The 19,955-nt window shown below is 33.0% G+C and overlaps 1 protein-coding gene across 1 annotated transcript; it reads right to left on the bottom strand.

The window, feature by feature from the left end:
- Positions 1–4,684: 4,684 nt before the first annotated feature.
- Positions 4,685–18,579, bottom strand: LOC128234629 (porphobilinogen deaminase-like). Its single transcript, XM_052948984.1, has 11 exons — positions 18,390–18,579; positions 16,542–16,614; positions 16,192–16,241; positions 15,795–15,928; positions 11,525–11,602; positions 9,680–9,755; positions 9,174–9,287; positions 8,412–8,570; positions 7,649–7,702; positions 7,046–7,141; positions 4,685–6,838 (listed from the first exon to the last, which is right to left on the bottom strand). The coding sequence occupies exons 1-11, from the start codon at positions 18,435–18,437 to the stop codon at positions 6,602–6,604; spliced, it is 1,119 nt and encodes a 372-aa protein (XP_052804944.1). The 5' UTR covers positions 18,438–18,579; the 3' UTR covers positions 4,685–6,601.
- Between the last annotated feature and the right edge of the window lie 1,376 nt (positions 18,580–19,955).

Genomic DNA, 19,955 nt, shown 5'->3' with positions numbered 1-19,955 from the left:
TTAAGAACCTTGTTAAAGGTAACAATGTTGTTACTGTCATTGCTGTAAACTTTCAAATCGGTACATATCTCCAAGTTCTTCTGATACACTTATGATCTACAGTACCTGTATTCCTAACAAGATTTGAGATAACTGCTTCAGCTGTACTTGTTTTATTTGATACTATGAGCACATCGTAAAATATTATAACTTTAAAGGTAACGAAGATGCCGTTAATTTTGCTGTTCAATTTGTTATTGTTTTCGTGTGCATCTGTTCAATATTACAGTCATCAGTCAATATAGTTTTTGATAAACAAGCCTGAATTCTTTATGCTATTGCTCAGCATCAAAAGTTTTCACCAAGCCCTGCTATATATAACTTGAACATGTCAGGAAATGATTTTAATAGTGCAAAGCTTGCAGGCTTGTGCTACTTTCCTCCGCTATGTAACCTGTCAACATTCATTCTGCTGTATGTTTGATCATTTCAGTATATTGTGTCAAAATTACTGTTGTTCCTATATGATACCTCCATTTTATTGACTACTGGATGTCCTGTAGGGTGTTCATGCATGCATTTCATTTCAAGTTATTATTCTTAACAGACAAACCGAGACTTTTCAAACATAACATTTCTCGGCATCATATTTAGCGTGAATTCCTTTCCCACGCCTTGTTCAAACTAACGTATAGTTGTATCATTTCAAGGATCATGTTTGTGAAAAAAAGCCATCCCTTAAGCTTTTCATTATGATTTCATTGAAATAAAGAGTATTGGTTGTTTTATGTTGTTGTTGTTGTGTTGTAACATGTTACTTTAATACTGATATAGTGTGATTCTATACCGTTTTGGTGATGCATTTTGAGTCATATGTTTGACTTGTACCTGAAGAGGTTTTTAATTAGAAAAATGCTTATAAAGATGTTGTTGATGTTTTTTTTGATGATATTACTGATATGATGTATGTTTAGTTCAGGTCTGTCTTTGCAATAGCATATTTACATTGTTAAATATAGGATGGCATGTTCTTTGTTAATGATTTGTTTAATATTGAGTATTGGTTAAGGTTATTGGAAGTATATACAGATGTACTGAATTTTCACAGATATGATTATTTATATGGCTGTTTTGTGATGTTTGTATATATTTGTATTAAATTTTAAGATATTTCATTTGATCATATTTATTTCATTATCAAGATAATTTTTTATATCATTTTGCCAACAGTCAATAAATTCTCAGAACCATATTTGTTGTGCTCTTTATCCTTAGTACATGTACTGTTCATATCATAACACATCAGCCAATTCCGCCATTAGACAGTGTCGAGCCCTGGATGTATGCCATGGTTTAGTAACAGTAGTTGATGAAATTGAAATGATGGCGATGCCTACAAAGCTGGTGTCTGCTTGTACCTTATTTTTTGTCTGGCAACTTTTTGCCCTGAAAAATTACATAGCTGCAGAGTCTGGTGTATTCTCTGAAATTGAAATCTAAAAAAATACTACTTGAACTATTTGCAGCTTAGTTAAATGTAAAGAATTCTGACATTGTAAACCGACCATATACATTAAAGATTGTTTTGATGGAAAAATGACTGAGATATTCCAATTGTTATTGTTAATTATTATTATCTAAAAGCAAAAGCACCTCATGTGTGTTCCCACTATCAACATAAGGGGTGTATAGTTTGTCAAGTGGTTCTACCAGGTCTGGTCCTAGCAAATTTCTGAAATACTTCCTGGTATCTCCCACCTCCCTGAATCCTCAGACTGACTCTCAACATGGGGTATAAACCATTCCCTGCTGCCTTTAGACCTGGCCAGAAAGGCTTTGAAAATATAGCCTTAATAAATGAGGTTTTCAATTAAAAGCTACGTAGCCACAAATTAACCAGTTAAAAAGCACCAAAGTATTTTTCTATTGTTAATCTGTACACAAACATATGCCTTTTTATCATTCAAGTCAAATGAGTTAAACATAATACTGAATAAAGTAAAAAAGTGTAACCAATATTGTGCCCATATATAGGCCAAATCCAAATGTTTCAACAGTCCCTGCATAAATATGGGAGTGTTCGATTAACAAGTAGAAAATATTTAATACTTTTGTAACAGAATGGTATCCAAATAGCACCCTAGTCATTTATTATATTCAGGGATCATTACCTAGGGATCAAACAGAGATAGATGATAACAATTATTTGTGTAATAGATGGTCATAAGTTATGTATTTAATACTGATTTTGTTAAAGCAAATTGGCCAAATTTCCAAGTATGTTTAGAAATTCAAACACTGCGAGGAATAAGAATTTAGATTTTAGATGCCCAAGCATTGCAGAGCTTAAAGTATATGCAGAATGCTTGGGCTAGGCAGTTGGAACATCCAGGGTCTCTTAACAGCTCATATTTGTCAAACCTGAAAATTAGCCAGGAGCCTATGGGAGTATGAGCTCTTCATACCCAAAGACGGGAAAAGGGCTTAGACCCCTTTGAAATTGTTTTCAAAGTAATTTTCATTTCATTTCAGGTGTTTTCTACGGTTTTTGAACAATTTCATTTAATTCATATATGGGTGAAGTTAAAAGCTCAACCCTGATTTCAGGATTAGGTAATCCTGAGTTTAAAAAGCTCTGTACAATGGTTTTAAGTAAGAAGGTCTAAACCATGATTTCAGGATTATTCCTGAACTAAGAACCCCTGTAAATCTTCCATGCATTGGTGTAGTTCTAAGATTCCGCACATTCAGAATTAACAGGTAACTTAATATGAAACTGAAACATCAACAAAAATTGTTTAATAGTTTTATTTGATATTTAACAACTGACAATTATGTTTGTTGTTAACTATAAATAATCTGCTTAACAATATGTCAACTGTTTAACAATAAATCTACACATATATATATACAATCTAGAAAAGTTTAAATTTAAAAATTCATACATGTACCAGGGAATATTTAAGTTAAACAGCAAAACATGAACAATTTTTTTTAACAAAAATTGCCAAATTGGTATTGATAATTGGTATTGATAATTCTCAATAAACCATCCATATTTATCAAAACTATGGTCTATAATCATGTTCTTACACAGATGGGTTTATTGATGGTACAATTATACATTATTTCAATAAGTGTACTATAAACACTGCATTTGATAATACATGCATTTAATAACATACTTTAAAGCTGCACTCTCACAGATTTACCATTTTTACAACTTTTTTATTTTTTTGTCTTGGAAAGAGCAAGTATTTACATAAATATCTGCAAACCAGTGATATAAAACTGCTGACAAAAAATCAGATCGAAGATTTTCATATTTCCGTTCGAAAATTAATGTTTTATGGCTTAAACCGTTACTAACAGTTTAAGAAAAATGCATAAAACATAAAAAAATAAAATAAATATAAAAATCTGCATTGTGAACTTTTGTCAGCAGTCTTATATCATTGGTTTCCATGGATTTTCGTAAAAATTGGCTCGTTCCAAGACCAAAAAAAAAAAGTTGTCAAAACGTCCAATCTGTGAGAGTGCAGCTTTAACATACATCGAGGAGGACAGCTTCTAATGGTGTTTAGACGTGTGGCCCAACCCAATTGTATATCAATACATTATGATATATTGCATGAATAACCATTTATAATATGCATCCTGGTGGTTTACAGAGATTTATTTGTGAAATGAAAAATGGTATTTCACTGCTTAGAACAGTGAAAATATATAATTAATAATTTCCACTGTTTTGAAAATTTAGCCAAAATCTGCTATCCAAATGAAACATCAGTGCGCACAGGACTTGGACACAATATCAACATCATTTTTAAAATGATACTTTGTGTGCATACAGTTTGGCACATTTTTTTAATTAAATGCAGTTCAATATCCTAGAATACCACTTTTCTGCGTATAATAAATAGAACAATTGTTTATTTCAGTGCAAGATCACTATACATTTCACCTTTGTGCTGTTCAAACAACTGAATTTATATCATTTTATTTTTCAGCGTTATAGTTGGATGACCCCAGTGAATTTTGTGAATTACGAGATATAAACACTGAATATTTTAGAACTGCAGTTCATCTGTCTATGAGGATATTTGGTCAGTGAGGGATAATCATAAACCTTTGCACTAGAATAATAATGGACTGACCAAATGTTTTTATTCAGCGTTGATCCACAATGCTAAAATATTCAATATCCGTAATAAAGTATGAATTATCAAATGTTTTCCAACAAGTGGAAAATATACATAAAACATGTCAGCTGTATACATGAACAAAAAATCAGCTGTCAAGTGGTTGAGAAAAAATAAAATATAAAATATTTTGATTTAGAACACTGAGCACATTTAATTGGTGTGTTGAAAATGAATTATGATCATATAAATTTATATTCAGATAAAAAAGTCAACAAAAAATGCATCTAATTCAGCTGGCTTTGACCTATAATACGAGGGATATGATCGCATATTATTCTATGTAACACACTGAGTCATTAAACAATGTACATTTCAGCCATTCATTCATAATAAGACCATGGAATAGCACCTAATAATTTTTTAATGTTTTTGGTATGATATAATGCTATAAATAGTTGGGAATGAAAATGTCTAATTAAACATGCAAGGGAATGGCAGATGAATATACAAACAGCTGTAAAGTCCACATGGGGACCTCGATCAGTCATTTTCTAAAAATATTATTTTTTTTTTTTGCTTTTTTTATAATAATTATCAAAACAAAATAAGTGTGCATATATTGGCGAGTATTGGATAAAACCTATGTACTACCGTATTTTCTCGACTATAAGGCGATTCGCTTATAAGACGGCCCCCTAACTTTGCCCATGAAATCTGGTGCTTTTTGTTTCGACTCGCTTATAAGACGGGGTCAATTTTTAAGCAAATCTAAAATGCTAAAAAAAATTCTAATGTGTAAAAATGTTCAAGCCCAGCATACAATTATCGACTTTCGCGGTAACTGTTTTGTTTTACTCAAAGAAAATGGCGGTCAACTGTGAGCTCTCTATTTGTAGGTAGGTTAAAAATGAGTACATAAGTTTGCAGGACAGGTCGTTACTTATCGAAATTGTAATAATTAATCAATAACAACATATGTTTGTTTTAGTTTATTTTTTTATTGAAGACACCAATGAAGTTCTTCGGCAAAATAAATGGCTTCAATAACATAACTGCAAAAAGCCGAGGCATGAATAGGTGTTTGTTTAGCAATAATGCTTTAGGCAATATTGTCCCTTGATTGGCGACGAACATAAAGGATTCATATTCGCATTGTCATTTGTTTGCTTAATCAAATTGACAGTTAGGTACCTACATCATATTAAGATTCCAATTTATTGATTTGATATATCTGTCAAACTAATTATACTGACACGCGCCATGAGAAAAAATGCAGATATAATGGTACACTGTGTGACGTCAGAGCACGCGCGGTGAAGAGATTTCGTGTTGTTGTTTACTTAATTGCCCCATACTTATATCAGCAGACAATAGACTGGATAGACGAATACCCTATGTAAAATTTAACTGATTTTGACTTGAATTTTTTTTAATATTTTATCGACTCGCTTATAAGACGGGTCCCCTACTTTGGGGGTAAAATCGGGACCCAATTTCCCCGTCTTATAGTCGAGAAAATACGGTACTCAACAATAAAATTATTAAAAAGCAATAATTTAAAAACAACAACATTCTTAAAATACAGCATTGAAGAAGTATATATTAAATACATTATTATATGCTTTCTGGTGGCTTATAGAGAACTATCCATGAAATAAAAATGATATTTCACTGTTTTAAACAGTGAAATAACATTTTGATATTTTCACTGTTTTGAAATTTTAGCCCCCTCTCAATTCCATATCAAAAATCAGCGTTCAAAGGGCTGGGACACATATTCAATAACGTCTTTTCTGAAATGATATTACGTTCACATTTAATTTGGCACGCTTTTATGAAAATCTTCAATTAAACTGTCATTTAAAATCCTTTTCAGGAATATAATTAAAAAGAAAAATTGTTTATTTCAGTGTAAGATCACAATATAATCACCTCATATATGCCAAAAGTAAATAATTCACTAATGGCTATGTCACTCATGAAATAAAGCTGTTGGTGCTCGCTTGGTGAAATCTATTACGATCTTACACTGTAACAAACAATATGTTCTGAAACCTTCTTACTATTCACCTGTGGAATAACCATAGCCTTGCTACTTCTGTAGTGTTAAAGAAATTAAATCCAAGAAAGTAAAGAAATTCTCTACTTCTCAGAATTTGTTATGGTAGGGACTTTTGTAGCTAAACATGCTTTCGGAAAAATAAATCATAATTTTCTGAAAAACATGTAAAAGTGCAAGAATAGTTTGTCTGCCAAGTAGTTTTGATAATTGACACCTGGGAATCATAATCTTACCTATCACTCAAACTTTCACCAATTCCTGCTTTCCAATATGATAACCTAATAATAATGATATACGAGTGATAAAATATAATATGTAATGCAGTAGTTGCAAAATCATGTCTCAAAATAAATACTTATATCTTAAAAACATGAACACATAACAAAGGAAAGACAATCTAAATTAAATATGAAATCTAGGATGACGCAGTTTCTGCCATTTTTGCTTTTTCTACAGCTTCTTGCTCTTTTCTCTTCTGTTCCGCGATCACAGCCTCTGCTGTCTGCCTCTTCGCCTCCGCCAGAATGTCTGCTGCTTCGGTTACTAGGAGACGGTTTGCGAGCTCCATCCCAGCAGCCTCAGCGGTCTGGCACAGTACCAGCTCTATGTTGCCATGGACAATAGCAGAAAATGTGTGCCCATTGGTTGCCTTCTGCAAATATTCAAATATCTATATCAATAAATGGCAAACTTCTTAAAATGTAACTTCCTAAAGCATAATCTAAAATCACTGGTACAGTGATTAAAATGTGATTAAATACTTCCAGGCTGGGAATATTAATTGAATGTGGCCCACAATTCAAACAGCCAAATACCATTTTATAATACGGTAAATAAAGAGTCAAGTATGTAACATTACCTTCTTAGCGGCCGGTTCCTCTGGAAACGTCTTGGTAACAGTGTCTATAACACTCTGTTTACCATCTATACTGTACACTCCACCTTTTAACGAAATCTGAAAAACATATGTGCACATTGGAATTATATTGTGTCCATATATTATAATGGTTGTATCAAACACTATTTATTTTACATTATTTTACACAAACATATAATACTATGGCACAATGAGTTTCATATTATCAAACTAATATGCATGTATTAAACATAATTTGAACAGTAAATCCAGTCCAAACACAACAAGAGTTATCACAGTCGTGATGAATACCCCAAGGATGCCACCATTACAAGTTTAAACGGAAAAAAATACAGGTGCTCAATAGCCCCAAACATTCCTTTGAAGTTGGATGACTGTAGGTACAATAAATCTTATCATTGGACTGAGTGAAATATGAAAGAAATGGCAGGTGCATCAAAGCCTGTGCTGACCCATTTTTCCTATACAACAGATTCGGTATAATACATTACGTGCAAAAAGTACATAAAGTAAGGTATTGTTAATTGAGATGAGTCACAAGGCTTGAGCATATTGGAAAATCTACAAAATTTAAAACCTTCTCACCTGTGAGTCTGTCAGGGTTGAACACACACAAACTGGAACACTACAGCCTCCCTCCTGAAACAATACACCAATAGTTAATATATATGTTGCCAGGTCTGGTCTATTGCTTTAATGTACATTAATCTGAACACACCCTTTCTTTTCCATATTTCCTATATATTACTTTCTTAATAATCTTCGGTCATTACCCTACTTACATTCATTTTCATTATCATCACACTACCCTTTATTCAACCCTTCCCCCACCCCCACCTTTCTCATGTATTTACACATTGCATTATTAATAGTGGTGGTTAACCACAAAGACGCACTCAATACATTCTGGTTTTCCCAGCACAAGCCTCAAAAGTTGTTGTCTTTCTTACATTTTATGATAAAGCTCTCAGCCCTAATATATTCGAATTACAGTAACAAACCAATGTTCCTACAGTGACACTATCGCAAGGTTACATCATTTTTTACAAACATTGGTCAGAATATTATATTGAAATGATCTGTACACAAAAGAAATATTTTTCATGATTCAACATTTTATTTGTTGAAAAAAAAGAATAAGAGTTGGTCGAAATAGTAGAAGGTAACGTTAACAATTTATAAAGATTAAAGAACAAATTGACCATTGATTACCACTGAAAGAATGTACGAAATTCATGTGTGAAATTCAATGTGGTCAAATGCCATGAAAATCCTGTTCTGTTTGGTAATCTGTGTCTTACGTCTGATGAAACAGATATTAAACTGGCCTGTCAAATACTGAACATACCAGCTGTTTTAGGAAAGCCCTCTCAGCAATGCACTGTAGGGCGGTGTCCTGGTCATGGATTGGGGACAATAGGGCAAGGGTTTTCTCATCCCCCGCCCGACACTCCACTGCCATTGCTCCTTGGCTTACTGCATACATGCACTCAGAAGGTGTGAGGACCTGCAAATGAATTATAAACTTGAACGTTTCATACAATCATATTAATATTAACACAAATACTTAAATAAAAATTCAGCAATTTGTTATTTGGAATAAAAAGGCCATGTTTGTGAATAGTTTGTATACAGTGGCACATCCAGACTACTCAGAGAGATGGTTGGTTGTTTGCTTGCTTGGGAATGACTAAATAACTGTGAGATGACTGATGATTTAAACATTAATTTAAATTTAATTTGAATCATAAGAACAACATAGTTCAAAATTGTAATTTACTTCTTTTAATTTGTTTCTCTAGGACCCAATTTCTCGAAAAAACATAGCATAAATATTTCTGCTAAATTACGTTCTTAAACTAGAGTTTACATAAAAAATAGTTTACTATGAATATCTTGGGAGAATGGTGGCCTTTAAAAGTTTCAAAAACTGTTTAATAGGAGAAAATAACATGATATATTAACCAACACAAAACTAGTGTGCTCAGCTTGATCCTGTTAAGAGGGACTTGAGATTGTTTGAGAAATTGGGGTCAACGGTTAATAATTTAAGCCAGGACTTTTTTTGGTGAGTCAGTCAAGCTATAACTAAACTAAGACAAAAACTAACCTGTGCAATTCTGTCATTCCAGCCCATGCGTACAAGCCCCGCCTCGGCCAGTATGATGGCATCATATTTATTATCCTCATCTAGCTTCTTCAACCGTGTGTTTAGGTTACCTCTCTTGGATTAGGGTCAAGGAAATGGCAATGATTTTACTTCAACCATTTTATACAAGCAAAGCCAGACAAAATGATGCGTATGTTAGTCACACTTGGGGGGAAGGCAATTTTTCTAGTTTACATTGTGCTCAGTGTTTAACGTCAACGTTTTTTTTGTCAACACATTACTATGCTATTCACTTAAAGTATTAAGAATAAACAATTCTCAATCTTGAAAAAATAATCTCCATGCCCATCAAAGGCATGATAACTGTTGTCAAGTTGTTATCTTTATTGACTGCTACTGTAACATTTATAAACACTCTTTATTGATTGCTACAGCCTACATCAATTTTCAACAATAATCTAAAAGAAAATGTTACCATTAAAGATATTGCATAAATAAAAGGATACAATATTTTCAAACTTAAATGTTGGAAATCTTCTAGCCAGCTGAGCAGCCCTTCGAAGAGAGCTTGTGCCGATCACACTGCAAAATATAAATAAAAATATTTGTTATGACATTTATTTATCTGAAACTGCATCCTAATATTATGATTTAATATCACTTTGTGTGATAATCTTCCAGTCATCAAGGAAAAAATGTCAAGCTAAAAGTTTAATGTAATTTTTAGGGATGTAAACAAATATTCGATCGAACATTTGAAATTGAATGACAAAATTACTTGCAAGGGCCGAGGTATTGTAGTTTGTACAATCTGTACAAAGAAACATGAAATGCAGGAATAATTGGTAGAGCAAAATTCAAGTCAGCTGTAGTTTTGGTCAGTTGTATTCCTTATTCTCTTAATCTAGCCAGGCATTGTAAAGATAAAAATCAATAATCTTCGTCTGGGTAACAGTGAAAGTTATGATTGATGTCCTTTGGGTGTCCGAAAATTAGGTACGCAAAATAAATTATTTTGGAAAATAATTATGGGTGTCCGAATATTTAGAGTGTCCGAACTCTTAGGTGAATTATGGTAATTAATGCTCGAGTTTTTCTGTTATTATTTTTTTTATAGGTGAAAAAAGTGAGAAGTGTAAGTTGTTAGTGGCAGAAGTTTGAAAGAAAGCTAAGTGGATACTCTAGAATGGGTATTTTCAATGTATCATTTTGTCTTTAAAAACAACACCAAAGTGTTAGTGTCCATCTACCATCAAATGTTTGCAATTTATTATGGCAACTGCTGTTATTCCTTCTGCTTGTAGTAACTTGCTTTGAACAGTATGTAACAGAAACCTCAGAAATAGGAGTGTTTCCTTTATATTTCGATTTCAAGATCAATTATTTTGCAAGAGGAATGAATTAAAAAAGTTTATTTCACACTGCTGATGTGAACTGTGTTTACACTGATAAAAATCAATGTCATAAAACTTCATAACCCTCTGTTTAACTGATTTTGTTCGATTTATTGACAGTCTCTCTATTTTCTCATATTGAAAAGTACCATCAATAACTTAACAGTGTCATAAATTAATTGATCATACCTTGATATCTATTTATTATTGACAAAACTGTCAAATATCCTCAGGGCAGATATGAGAGGTAAATATGGCTCATTTCAATTAATAAAAACATTTCAATTTATTAGCTTATAAACATTAAATGTTGATGAAAAGGGTTGACATTCAAAATATAACAATGCAATTTATGTCACATTGTCTTGACAAGAGCCTATATATCATATAATTGTCTTTCAAAAAATTAATTGTATTGATACTATATAAATGTTTTCTGTTCTGACTGATCATATTTAACAAAGGTTTGATGAATTTTATGCATGTTGCATGCTGACATTCTTATTCATCAGAGGTTTGACAATGATAAAACTAGAATCTATGTTGTACACATAGCATCATTGCTCTGGTGTGCAAGAATGCAGGCTGATGAAGAGCAGCTATGATCATATATATCAAAAGGATTTCAAGGTCACCTTTTATGAGCCCCTTTTCATCAATTACATTTTCATGGTCATCTTTCTATATTAGCACTTATGAACTTGCATATCAACAAAAATTTCACCAGCCCATAAGATCTTGGGATAATAAGATTTTCAAGGTCACCTTTTATGAGCACCAATGGTACTTACATGTACATGTCAACAATATTATCATGGTCACCCATTATTAGCTCCACAGACTTTTAATATCAACAAAATGTTCAAGGTCACCTGTTACTTTCCTATCAAGAAGATTTCCAAAGGTCACCTTTAATGAGCCCCTATGTACTTTCAACAATGAGGTTTTCAATGCTACCTGTTTTCATCTAGGTCGTCCAGTTTCTTGCCCTTGTGTTTGGGGTGCATCACAACTGCATCATACTCACTGTCACGTCTGAAATGGAAATCACATGTATGTATCACAAACCTTTCAAATTAACAAGTTCCCTTGTAATTATTGGACTCAAATTCATAGAAATTAGTTAAAAGTCTACTCATAGAATATATTCCCGCTTGAAACAAAGCAGATATGTTTTTATTAGGGATGGCAACGAGTAGTAAAATTAATACTCGAGTACTCGGACGATCGTTCGATCGAGTACTCGGGTACTCGATTACTCGGAAAAATTGAATATGTGTTCGCAAAGACAAGATTGTGTATATATCATGTATCGTTAATGACGTATATTGTGCGTAGGTCGTATTATTGGTCATTTTCACCTTTAAAGTAAACTTTCATTACGTATTTTAACAAAAAATGATATAAAAAGAAAACAAATGTTGTTTCAGGCTTTTAATTTGTCTTGTTCGTTTCATTTTATACAAGTATGCACTGTAGAAATAAACAACAATCATAATGCAATAAACGAAAATTAAAAGCATACATAAAAATAGTGAACGAAATTCAATACGAAGTTCAGTTGTTCACTCTATAATTTAATTTTTAAATGATAGTTTTTCGTACTGTGTAATTGTTGTTGACCTCATTAATATTCATAATTCTTGATTTAAAATATCAACCAATCAATTGTGATAATCATTGCAAAAATAGTTAAAATACGCCCTTTAAGAAATCAATAAATTTTCGTAACGGTCGATACTTGCTCGTTAGCGTCCTTTGTTTGATGAAAAGTCTCTAATTGGTATACAATAGAATTGTGAAGGTGAAAGTACCGCTATCAAAACTTCGCTAATTGACATCAGTGCTAATTTGAAATAGGGGTCCTTTGTTGACAGTTTGCAACTATCACAACAACTCTCAACTAATTGATTGAGGTCAATTGTGTACACAGCGGGGATTAGAGGGACCGTTAATTGTCCTCTTGGCAACTAACCAGATCTGATATTTTGTCTGTAAATCGTGTATTTGGTGATTTTTATAGATTTTTTGATTTTTTTTCCGAGTACTCGAGTAGTGATTTGGTACTCGAGTACTCGGACGTTCGATCGAGTACTCGGGTACTCGTTGCCATCCCTAGTTTTTATTATTTATCAATAAACATGGCGTAAATGGGAGCCTTGCTCCACCTCGTAACTTGTCAAAGTTTGTTTGTCAGAGATGGTCCAAATAATCCATTAAATGATAAAACCAATCTTGTAAGCTTTAGCCTTTGTCCTTAACTTGTTTTACTGTTCTTTTTTCTTTTCATGTAACTGTTTAGCTCTTTTCTATCAAGTTGTAAATCCATGGTGGAAAATGCCAGCTTCTACATAACATCTGACACTTCTTTTCTTGGTCTTCCAACTTCAAGTTCAATACTGACTCCCAGTTCTCCTTTCCTTTATAAATCACTACTTTCTCCTAGCAGCTTGGACCTTCTTCTTCAGGTGGCTTTTCATCAGGTGTCTAATAGTTTTGCCCAAGCTCTTCGACTTGGGTGTTTGCCTACATGCTCAGCTCTCTTTCTTATACTAAATCTATCTGCTGCTTTAAAGTCTAGACTTATGGTTTTCATTGGAAGTCTTACAGGTGTGTATTGGTGTCAGCTTTTTAGTCTTCTTTTCTGTTTTAGCTTTCCTTTTGCGGCTTACTTACTGCCATCATCTGATATCTGACAATGCTTTTGCATCATAAGTAGGATTCAATAGTCTTTTTTGTTTTATTTCTTCTTTATACTTTGGTTTTCCTCTTCCTTTCTGTCTCATTTTCTTAAGGTTTTCACTGTTGCCTCTCAGTTTATCTCGGAATCTCTTGGATCTCTCTGTTGAGGCATTTATTTGTATTGTGGAATGTGTATTTTAGTTTTATTTGTGATCTTCTTATGACAGCTAAATCAAAAATCTAGTCTCTCCATTATTTACAGTCAAAATAGTTCTTCAAATAACTTTAGAGTCACTGCAAAATATAATTACTGTGTGTCTTTTTTAATCAAACTTTTGGTTTTATTCTTTAAAATTTTGTCAGGAGTGCAACAAGTTAAGCTGTGTTAATTTTCAAAAAAATGGGAATGAATCTTTCTCTAAAATTCAACTTAAATGTTTGTTCTAAACCTATTACATTTACTTTGATGTTATTCATTAGTAAGGTTTTATTTTTAAATGTCCATAATTATATTTTTCATGTTTCAGTTTCAATAAAATTTGATATGTGGATTTAATATGTAAACCAATTTTATCATTTAAAACTCATTTCAATACCAGTTTTTCATTTCAAATACATCTTTTATACGTCTACTTTCAAAAAAACAACAAAAGGTAAGTCCTAGCAATAAATTTACACTTTCCTATCGGTCAAAACAGCATGTCACATAAATGCCTCAAAAAGCGTTGCACTCCTGACATGCAGTTATTAGCCTAATGCGGATAGTGAGTGCATCAAGTACAGTTATTAGTGCTGAAATCTGAAAGGATTGATCAAATACTTCCTGGAAATGCAACTTCACCTGTTTTTAACTGAACCATTAAAATTTACACACCACTAAGTAGTAAATGTTGCTCTCCTGACAAACTCTGGTCGTCATCATATAGTGTCAGATATTGGAGGAATAGTAGTTCAAAATGTACATTTTTTGGCCTGAACTCAAAGATTACATGTATTGCTTCACAATTAACATTTAAAATCTAAAGAAAAATACTTGCACTAGAAGTTTAAGACTTTCTTTTGAAAAGTTTCCCTAATTATTTGTGCGATTATTTTTTCATAGTATGTTTGTTCATTGCCATGGTTTTACAAGATAACTACAATTACAAGAATTCTCAGGAAAACCAGCTTAAATTAAGGTATTGAACTAATGAACAAAGTTGGATTTTAAATGATAAATGCGGTATTTTCTTAATGAGAGCCATTCAAATTATCCATGTTTTTGTAAATGTCCCAAATATCTGTTGCACTCATGACATTTTTGCTATGTTTTTTTCAAATAATTTTTTGGTCTGACATATTCTAATCAAACTTGCAAAGTAGTTCAAAAAGTTGGTACATAACTGAAATACAGCGAATTGTGCATATTGTTTATCAAGAAATAATTATACAATAGAAAAACTTAATTGTACCATTTTTTTTTAAACAGCCCTTGTATAAGGACTCACTTGTACAAACAACTAGGACTCACTCGTATACACAACTATGACTCACTTGTATACACAACTAGGACTCACTCGTATACACAACTAGGACTCACTTGTACAAACAACTAGGACTCACTCGTATACACAACTATGACTCACTTGTATACACAACTAGGACTCACTCGTATACACAACTAGGACTCACTTGTACAAACAACTAGGACTCACTCGTATACACAGCTATGACTCACTCGTATACACAACTAGGACTCACTCGTATACACAACTAGGACTCACTTGTAAACACAACTAGGACTCACTTGTACACACAACTACGTCTCACTTTTATACACAACTAGGACTCACTTGTACACACAACTAGGACTAACATGTACACACAACTAGGACTCACTTGTACACACAATTAGGACTCACTTGTATGCAAAACTAGGACTCACTTGTACACACAACTACGACTCACTTGTAAACACAACTACGACTCACTTTTACACACAACTAGGACTCACTTGTACACACAACTAGGACTTACATGTACACAGAACTAAGACTCATTTGTATACCCAACTAGGACTCACTTGTACACACAACTAGGACTGACCTGTATACACATTTAGGACTCACTTGTATACACAACTAGGACTCACTTTTATACACAACTAGGACTCACTTGTATACACAACTAGGACTAACTTGTACACACAACTAAGAATTACTTTTACACACAACTAGGACTAACTTGTACACACAACTAGGACTAACTTGTACACACAACTAGGACTCACTCGTATACACAACTAGGACGGACTTGTACACACAACTAGGACTCACTTGTACACACAACTAGGACTCACTTGTACACACAACTAGGACTAACTTGTACACACAACTAGGACTTACTTGTACACACAACTAGGACTCACTTGTACACACAACTAGGACTCACTTGTATACACAACTAGGACTCACTTGTACACACAACTAGGACTCACTTGTATACATAACTTGGACTCACTTGTTTACACAACTAGGACTCACTTGTATACATAACTAGGACTCACTTGTATACACAGCCAATGACAAGACTATCCACAATCCTCGTGGGAAGATCCTTCAAGGAATGGACAACAAAATCAACATCTCCTTTCTCCAGGGCCAGCTCCAGCTCCCGTGTAAACAAATCCTTAGCTCCAATCTGTGCAAAAAAATAAACATAGCTTTTTTCTAGTACTCCATTTTAGAATATATGAAAACATTTGTTTGTATTGTTTGAACTGTTTAAGGTACAATTCTGGACTGTCAAAAGCAACATTATGGTATTGAACTTGAGCAGAGGTAAACACACGTTTTGACTCATTCAATTGATCATTACCTTCACCTGATTCAATCATTTTACAGTTTACTACTACAACGATAGTTACTGAGAAATTTTCAGCTTTGAGTTTACTTATGCTTTACCTTTGAAAGAGCTGAATCTAATATTTTGTCCCCTGTTGTTGTCATAGAAACTGAAAAAACACAAGAAAAACCCAATACATTAATTCTCAGTTTGTTTTATTGTTCCTTGTGTTCATCAACTAATTAAGATTGAAAAAAATGATTGATATTTATAAATGATTAAACTCATATTGATTAAGGCAATCTTATTTTACACAGTATAATTCATAGAATAGAAGAACTGTTTTATCTTTATGATGTTAAACAAGATTTTAGAATTGTTTCAATAAAATTAAAAAGTAAAATTTTGTTTTTAATTGATAAATTAAGGGTAGTTATCTCAATTATTCCTATCCTGCAAAACAACCTACCGACTTCAAACTCGTAGTTGGAATGTATCTCCTTCAATTTAGCAATGATGGTGTTGGTTTGAATAAGAGCCAGCTGAAATCAGAAACAACAAAATGATTGTCATATCCTAGAAGTCTGGTTTAAATAATGTCAGGGCTGTGTTCAAAGAAAAATCGCTGCACCTGTACTTGCTTTCACAAAACAATATCTCAGACCTGATGGATGTCAACATTCACCAGAGGAAATGAAGATTACGACCAATAAACCAGTTTGTGGACATTTGAATTTGGTCCTGAATTTTGTATTATATTGTGTGAACCTACAAAGAATGTTCAGAAAGTTCTGTTGCAAACCAGTCATCTAACTTAAGACCCTTAAAAGTGTACATGACTTATAGCATGCACATACAAGATCAAGGCAATAATGATAAAATGAATAGCACTTACACTATCTTATTATTAGTAAATTTCATGCAATGCTAAATTAGTGGTTTATGAATTTATCATACTTTTCTGTTTAATTTCAGATTATGCACATATTGAGGTCGGACCAAATAGCAGTGAGAAGCAAGGTCATCCAGGGCATTGCAGTTGTGCTTATTATTTGTTCACAGACAGGATACAAACACACATGTGTATTTCTGTCAGTACACAGGTGTTGATAATATTTGGAAAAATGAAAGTTTTTCTTAAGTCAGAATTTTCTCTAGACAACAACTTGAATCAATGCATCATGATGAATAAAAATGACCACTTAATGGTCGTTTCAGGTCAGACCCAGCTCAACTATGATATAAACTGCTACACTGACACAGCAGCAAAGGATTCTGTAGTGAAAATATCCAGCATTAAGGACTCTGTGTTCATTTTGTATGTATATATTTCCAGCTGGGGCAAAATGAATCCTTGTATAAAAATATTTCAATACATGCATAGATGACTTCAGATGTCAGTGCAAGAGGAACATAATAATAAAATGTACATGTCCATTGTTTCTTTGTTTAGATCTAGCTAAGACTGTTTTATTTAGCAACACTCTGAACAGTGCACAGTTTGAGGGCCGAAATCCAAACAGTTCAGGAGGTAATTTTGCAACTATTTTGGAGTGTTTTTGTTAACATTGCGTATGAACATGTTTGGTAAATGTGAAAACAATTGTCAAAGAACAGGTAACATCAAAATTTTGATTAGTAATAATCTGCCTAAGGCCAACCTTGCAAAAAACATGTATGTGAAATTATGTATAATCAGTATGCCATGTTAATTCACTGCTTAGCTGCAAAGTTATATTTTGTTTACGCTGTTATTCAAAGCATGCCATTTGCAAATGTAATTAAGTGTAATTTATGTTAAGTATATTAATATCTTAAACATAGGTCATCATAACTGAGGGGCCTCAAAAATGTGAACATGCTGTGCCCTCTGATGTCATTCCCCAAAAGGCTACATTTTGACCTTTTAGCATTTAGAACAAGGAATGGCATTCATAAGAAAAATATTCCACTAAACACGACAAAACCTCCACAGGGATTTGTGTACTGTTCAGATTTGGCCTGTTAACCCGTATACCAGCGAAACACAGGACCAGTCCCCAGTTTAAAATATCTCCCAGAAAAAATAACAACATAGTTTCCACTGGTCTTATGGAACTAACAATAACATGTATATATTCTACCCAAATCAATAATCAGTTATTAATTGATAATGTGCAATGTCGTGAGGAGTTCGACATTAACAGAAGATAGATTTAAGCAAAGTTGATCAAACTGTTACACCATGCCGGTATTATACAATGTTACATGATTAAAATTATTTACATGTATATATACATTGTACCTGTACAGTACTGTTTATTTTTTGTAACCATACCTGGCTTTTTCTTGATCCAACTTTAACAACTGTTTTCGTTCCTTCCATTTTTACTAATTAGATTAACGGTATAAATATTATAGGTTACTATCAATAAACACATGTGCACAAAATCAAGTTCAAAGTCTTGTTATTCTTGAATGTCAACTTGTCCACGTTTCAGCTTAAAGTGTACTTTCATTTTAATATGAGGCTTAGAGTAACTTCCGGGTCACAATATAAAAACTGTTGTCTGCATCTTTTGATCAGACTCTATCCGACGCTTGACGCTGAAAAAGGTGCATGAGTTATGTAAAAGCTACTTTTATATCCTCTATTCAAATTATTATTTGTATATTTTCACGTTATAATTAATATTTTTTGTTTTCATTTAGCTATCACACCACAGCATATATCTGATAAATGAGGTATAAACACTATAAACTGTATCTTGACTTTTGACGGAGCAGACAACAGTTTTTATTGCGCCACTGTGGGGAAAATTAAATTTAATCTGTATCTGCTAGTTTAAAAAACAATGGTGTAAGAGTCACTGATTCAGGCATCGAGAAAGTTCGGAAAAAGCCTCGATCATTTGGATTGACATCCTGTCGGTCCAAAAATTTTTGTTTGAAAATATGCTTTTTCAAAGCTTTTGTTGCTAATTTTACATTTCCATCTGCTTCGTTCGTTCTTTCTTGCAAGGTTTTGCCCTGATATAAATTTTAAGGTAGCCATTATTTGACACTCGCACTTAATCATTATGTGAATTATGATTGGTCGATTTGTTGGCATTTTGTATTGCGACGAATTTACCACAGCCGTATAAAATAGTTGACTGTAACCTAAAAAGTTGTTTATTTTTTATAAGAATAATTTTAACCAATTAGAATGCTGATTGTAACCAATCAAAGTGCTTCGTTTTCAACTAATCGACGATCAGTTTAAACAACTAATGAATGTATTGATTTGCTTGAGCGCTTTTCGAGGCGTATATAACGCCAAGTTTTTCATAGTATTGTCATTCTGGATGCAGTTGGCATACAGCTTACATCAAAGAAATAATTGGACAATGGTATTAATCAACTTGAACTTTGTAGTTGCTTATCTAAAATATTAACTATATTTATCGAAAAGCTCAGCTTTGAAGTATTGTATAGTTAATAGCTGATGAGTGGACCGGGTTGTTGTTGAAAGATACGATAGATAATTTAATGTCTACACTTTTATGCTCTTGCTAGAAAGCTCAGCTATCCTGTGAGGCATAGTAAGTTGGAACTTCAACAATCCTTCAGAGAAAGCTCTGCTTTCCTGTTCGATGAAGTTAGAGCGTATTTATATTTAGGTTGCAGACGCAAAGAAAGAAAGTGAACGCATTTTATGTATTTACCACAAAAGCTCGGCTATCTGGTATTTCATAACTGAGTAGTATTTTAAGTATTGTAATTTTGAAAGATACAACTCTGTGTCTTATGCAAGAAAGCCCAGCTTTCTGTTAATTCACAGAGATCACTGATAAAGCAGTAGATTTAAAGAGTTGGAAAATCATTTTAATAAGTTGATCATAGGCATTTTGGTAAAAGGAAA

Source organism: Mya arenaria, chromosome 5 (genome assembly GCF_026914265.1).
Source record: "Mya arenaria isolate MELC-2E11 chromosome 5, ASM2691426v1".
In the NCBI taxonomy this organism is placed as follows: domain Eukaryota; kingdom Metazoa; phylum Mollusca; class Bivalvia; order Myida; family Myidae; genus Mya; species Mya arenaria.
This window is presented reverse-complemented; position numbering and strand designations above follow the sequence as displayed.